Here is a 6,000-nt window from a genome sequence, read left to right as displayed (position 1 = left end):
TAAATTAATCTTCTTTTCCCTCTGAAAATTGCAGTGCTTCAAGTACACACACACACACACACACACACACACACACACACACACACACACACACACACTTGAACATCTGTGTTCAATTGTGAAAGAATGGGGTCATCCAAACAAAGTTGAGATTTACTTAAGCATGAATTTCCTTTCATATGCCAAAATGCATTTTATCTCTTTGCTAGTGGAGTGTTCTAGGTACTGGCCAAACCTGTTTCACCAGTTACAGCCCTGTCTGAGATTATTTGGAATTGAAAGAATATCAGGGTAATCTGCTTTACACATGAAGATTTGAGCATAATTTGCTATTGTTGTAAAAGCAATAATAAGAAATATTTGAAGCAACTACTTCAAGCAGCTTCCCAAATTTCAACTATTTGTTAATAACTGTGATTTTTCCTCATCTAATATTAACATAAAATGAACTCATTAATGTCAGTGTAATCATGGATGACATGATAAATTAGTCATTTTTGAACCAATACACATTAAATTTCTTATTAAAATTGAAAAGTATCTATTTGTGATTTACTTATAATTAGCTGGAAAAACAATCAGTGGTACATGCCAAATAACAATGTATCAAAATGAAATGTTTGGGGTAAATGGTTTAGAGTCAAGCTACACCAAAATAGGATGATTTCAAAGAAAAGAAACCAAAGGACCTGGATCTTTCAGTTTGACGCTTTATTTCTCACCATACACATACACAAACAGTTTCCCACTGTAGAGAGGACACATAATACTGCACTTTCTTAGAGAAGAATCTTCGTCCACATGGACATGATGGTTAACTTCCAAGCAATGAGATGAGTCAGCATACAGCTCTCTACAGCTGGTAAAAGGAAACCAAAGCATTCAGCAGCATGATGTAAGCAACATGCAAGTCAGCAGGTCGTGGGAGTATAAAACTATTCACTGCTTTTCAGTTTCACATTTAATATGGATGCTTAGGTTCATGAAGGGCCTATGAACTAGCTTTGATCTCTATGTTTAGCATAACTGGATAACTGCATGGCTGTTAAGGAACTCTGACTCATACATACAGAAATAAATAGTTCCCCATATATGATGACAATGTGTTATAGAAAAGATATACACATATACAATACAGTTTTTACTTGGAAAATTATGACTTTAAGAATACTTTCAGAATTTTAACACATAGAAGACAAATAGTGTACTATATTTTCTGTAGATAGTAATGAAATTCACAAGGTTTAGAAAATACACAGTAGCTTACTTATATACACATCTACCTACTGTGTCTGGGTGAATATTTCTCATCAAATATAAGCATCATTAAGTACTTTATTTCTCTTCCTTTCCTTTTTGCTAGTTGCTTGCTTAAACTAATCCCTGATGAATCATGCTGCACTGGAAATATATCCTTAATATCTAGAATTGATTCTTTTTACCCTGAACTTATTCAAAACACAGCCTTAATATCCAGAGTTGATTCTTCTTATCCTGAGCTTATTTATCTCCATTCTCTTATATGGATTGTCTTTTCTTAACTATCTAAACCAAGTCTATCCTTAAAAGAAATCCAAGATTCTTTGTAAAGTCCTTCTAAAGATTCTAGGACCCACTGATATTCTTTTCCCCAGGAGGAATTCTTATGTTTGTAGTCTGAAATCATATAACTTATCTATCATGTACTCTACACATTTTGTTCATTTTATTCACATTTCAGTGATAATGTTTTCACTCTCTTAACAGACAATGTATTAATCTTCATCAGTATTAAATTAGATGAGAGATATGAGGGTACTATTGAAGTTTGCGCTTATGATATATATATACAAGGGATGGTTGTCACCATCATCCAACACAATTATAGTACATTTTAGTGAGCTAGGAGAATGGCTTAACACAATAAAAACAAACAATAAACAAGTTACATAATTGTAAAGATAAATCTATGGGAAAATCAGGCATCATGAAGATTTTAGGTCGTATTTCTTAGTTGGAGATTCATTGATTTACTTATTCATTCATTCAACAGAAAGTCATCATCAAATTCATCATCTGAGTTTAATTTGTGGGGTACAAAGATGAAATGAACTTGTCCTAATGGCATTTTTTGTTTATTTGCTTATTTAGAGTTATTCAGTATTCAAGATTCTTGAAGGATATATGTGGAGGCTGAGAACAAAGTGGTTTTCACGATGTGCTCAGAGTCACCCAGGAAATGATAATTTCTCAAGACAGAGACAAACGAAGCACATAGTAAGATACACTCTTCAGTAATTTTTATGTATATCAAAACCAAAGTGGCTTCTACTCATGGCTAGGGATTAAATGTTCACTTTCTTATTGTGCCATCCTGTACCATTTTGGTATCATGATGTCCTTACTGACTTCTGAATGAAGGCTTTTGGTCAGTTGGAACCACCTTATTCTGAGTCATATTGTACTTGTTTCTTTTCTGGAAATATTTCATGTGTATGAATACCAATCCAAGATGTTCTTGAGGAAGGTCATATTTCCTCCTGTTTGGCGGTCAACGAACAGTCATATGAACAAGAATGGGGTCCATTCTTCTGTAAAGAAAGAAAGAGTCAATTTTAAGCTTGCAGGAATACTGAATAACACTACCAGTTATTTCAGTCTCTTAGTATAACTTTCAATGTCCTTCACATTTCCTTTATTCCAGTTGAGAGTCTACAGTATGCACCTCTATCAAGACTAAAAGTCATCATTATGTGACTATGTGGTTTATTGGCCACTAAATTCCTTTCTTGTTTTATTACATCCAGATTTGATAGTTTTGGACAATGTACTATCTTAATAGGTATTACATGTTCCAGACTTTTCCATTTTTCTAGATATGATTCTCAAAATATGAAATAAACATTCTATTTGGTTAGCATGAATTTGCTTGGTATAAAAGAATGCAATTTACATCTTGTTTGATCTGACAACATTGCATACAGACATTCATGATCACTCTTATCAAAGGAGATTATTTGGGTATTGAATTAAGAATTCAATCAATGTTGTTCATTTGCTGTTGAAAATCTTAATAGTGAACTGTTTCCCAATTCATAACTCTCCTGATTAACAGTGCTGAATGATTTGAAATCATAATTATGAAATAAACATACAAGGAAAATGTTTCAGGGTCCTTTATGGCTTTCTTTATTTTTGTGGTAAGTAAAAATAAGAGTTAAAACAGTTACTTCTGATCACAGTCCGTTAAAAATAGAGTATGTAAGTAATCCTTCTATCAAGTCATCTTAGGAATTTGCAAGTAGACTATTAAAAACTGATTTTGGCTATAGTTCTGATGACTCTAATCTATATTCTGAATACTGCCTAAGAGTTGCATCTTGAGGTTATATCATGCAGATCTGCTTTCTTTCATTTGGGTGTGAGTTTTACAAGAATAGAGAGACTCATATTTCTCTCATAAAATTTTAGCAATGGTTTTTATATATATTTAATGTTTTTTTCTAGTTTCTGACTAAAGCTTGTGAAATGTCAAGTTTCTTTTCTGCGAAGAAAACAAGCCATATTAAACAACTCAATTCTACGTTAGTCCTACTATATAAATCATCACAGACCTACATAGGAATTTTAGAAGTAACAGACCAGGTTTTTCACTAATTAATGGAGATTTTTATAAAAATCAGAATTTGTGTAGTATTTGCCTATATATATTATATTCAACAGAACATTTGTACAAGACAGTTCAAGTTCACGTTTACTCTTTGAGGAAGTTAGCCAAGTTTTCCTGCTCTGAGCAAAGTGATATTTGTGGAAGGATGAGAGCTTGGGAGGCAGGAAAGGGGAGACACCATTATCAACGGAGAGTTCTACAAGCTTTCTTTTCATGTGCTACGGTAACACTTTAGAGTCGTTCAGTTCAATTTTGTTTTGGTGGATATTTATTCATTACTAGCTGAGGAAATCCAAGATAAATTGCTTCGGGGACTCAAGTTTGTACCCTTGTCACCAGAAGGAGTCTAAATATTTGAAATGTTTCTTCATCTTGGGACTGACTAGGTAGATACTCCTGAGTCTTCTCTCGCTCATGTATGGCTTCCTGACTTCACATGCAACATCCCATCCCCTCTTGGAGTTGAATCGAAAAGAAAATAATATTGAATGTGTTATTTGTAAAATTAATCAAATTATGGGTTAATAATTTAAATTACTTTCCTCTTAAAACTTATTTTTTTCTAACATCATTTTTACAGATTTAAAGTAGTTTAGAATGGCATCACTAGTGGTTTCATTTTTTAAAAGAAGAGACCAGAACAGTGTAGCTCCTGCTTTCCTAAGACATATACTCTCCATAAAACAACTCCACTGTCCACTTAAAACCTAGCTAGATTTCATGTTTCTTTACATGGATTTACTAAGCCGTTCACACAAACGACCCATCACCTTTGGTAGATAATCAAGGTGTACACATGATTCTGTGCATTTCATCGACTTAGACAAGTTTATAAAATTTGATTTTTTTCCTATTTATCTTCAGCATGTAGAATACTCGTGATCTATGTCAGACTTTGAAAGTTTGACCCTACAGGGGAGGAAATCCTCAGAGAAGATTTATGTTAGCTTTGGTTATTCGTTCACCTTTGCCCACTTCTCTCAGGTGTGTGACCTCCCCGAAGTCCCTCCGCAATTAACAGAACTGGAAGTAATACAACCACTCCAGGAGCTTCGGGGAGTCTCGTAATAAGATTATTCACCACACCAGCAAATTTTAATTTAGCCCTTTAGCTTCCATTTGATGATATATAGTTTTGATTGTCTATGGAGATACTTTATGAGTTAATGTAGCATGATATTGAATACTTTAGAAAGTTATACCTCCTTTGTGTAAATTCAGGTAGGTGTTGGACATTGCACAGAAACGTTTGCTTTTATAATGGCATTTTCTTTAAAATTGGAACACTATGGACTGAGTTCTTTTGAATTTCTTATGTAGTCAAAAAGCAAGACTAGCAAACAACTTTTCAAAAATTAAAAAGGGGAAACTTAGGCTATATATTAAATGTCCAAAGGTCAGAAGAGTGCATTTTATCATGTGTATATTATGTAAAACATGTTGTTTTCAATATCTGATATTGTTATTTTGTGTGTGTGTGTGTGTGTGTGTGTGTGTGTGTGTGTGTGTGTGTGTGTGTGACCCATTGGGTCACAAGAATTTGGCGGTCAACTTTACAAAAGGGAAAAAATATTTTCTCTCTTAGTGGCCACACTCTTTAGGAAAACATCATGGATACCTGTCAAGACATGGTAATTGAGATAATGGTGCTTAAGTATCTACCAGTGTGTCAGACATAGTACACGTTCAATAATAGTATTTCCTTTCCCTAATGTAGGAGGTCTAATATATTCCAATTCTCTTTTGCAATAAATTTAAATTTATGCACACATGGGTGTGTATTTCTTTGTACCTAAACACATACTTATGTGATTTGAGGTTGGGTCATACTATTTCCCTACTCACATTACTCCAATAATAACAATTAATGCAGAATAGAAATTGAATTAAAATAGATTGCTTAGTGTTATGTAGCTAGACTTCTGGTACTTTCTGTAAATATTTGACATCTTTTTATTGATGGATGGAGTAGATGAGGAAGATTTCATACAAGCCTACTTAGAATGGTTCCTGGATAACGGACTCTCCATGAGGCCAATATATTCTTTTTAAGAAGGTTTAAAGGGTTAATAATCATTATCCGTTAAGTTTCAAAGAAACACCATAAACTAAAGATATAGACTGGAGGGAAAAAAGTACCAGCTTTATGGGGCACTTAAAAATATGGCTTTTTGACCCAACTATTAAAAATTAATGACTATGAGACTATCACCAAGGCCAATTTATAGTCTTCAATATCTGACTGGTTGCATCCCAGTGGGTGAGTTATTTGAAGAGGATTAAAATAATACCCATAAGCCTCCTGGGTAGATGCACATTCACACCTGTCTAATAATAACTGGAACGCTAGG

The 6,000-nt window shown here is 33.7% G+C and overlaps 1 protein-coding gene across 2 annotated transcripts in view; it reads right to left on the bottom strand.

Annotated features, from left to right (window-relative positions):
• Positions 1-696: 696 nt before the first annotated feature.
• Positions 697-6,000, bottom strand: part of Trhr (thyrotropin releasing hormone receptor) — a 39,509-nt gene continuing 34,205 nt past the window's right edge. The window contains exon 4 of one of the 2 annotated variants that reach the window (XM_052747748.1): positions 697-2,567. In XM_052747748.1, the coding sequence (XP_052603708.1) occupies positions 2,508-2,567 (60 nt within the window). In that variant the 3' untranslated portion in view covers positions 697-2,507. Of the gene's footprint in view, positions 2,571-6,000 lie in introns of both variants that reach the window. The other variant, XM_052747747.1, reaches the window with a different exon arrangement.

Source organism: Peromyscus californicus, unplaced genomic scaffold (genome assembly GCF_007827085.1).
Source record: "Peromyscus californicus insignis strain IS unplaced genomic scaffold, ASM782708v3 Scaffold_20__1_contigs__length_68692818, whole genome shotgun sequence".
Classification (NCBI taxonomy): domain Eukaryota; kingdom Metazoa; phylum Chordata; class Mammalia; order Rodentia; family Cricetidae; genus Peromyscus; species Peromyscus californicus.
Note: the sequence above shows the minus strand (reverse complement) of the source record. Positions and strands in the feature narration are given on the sequence as shown.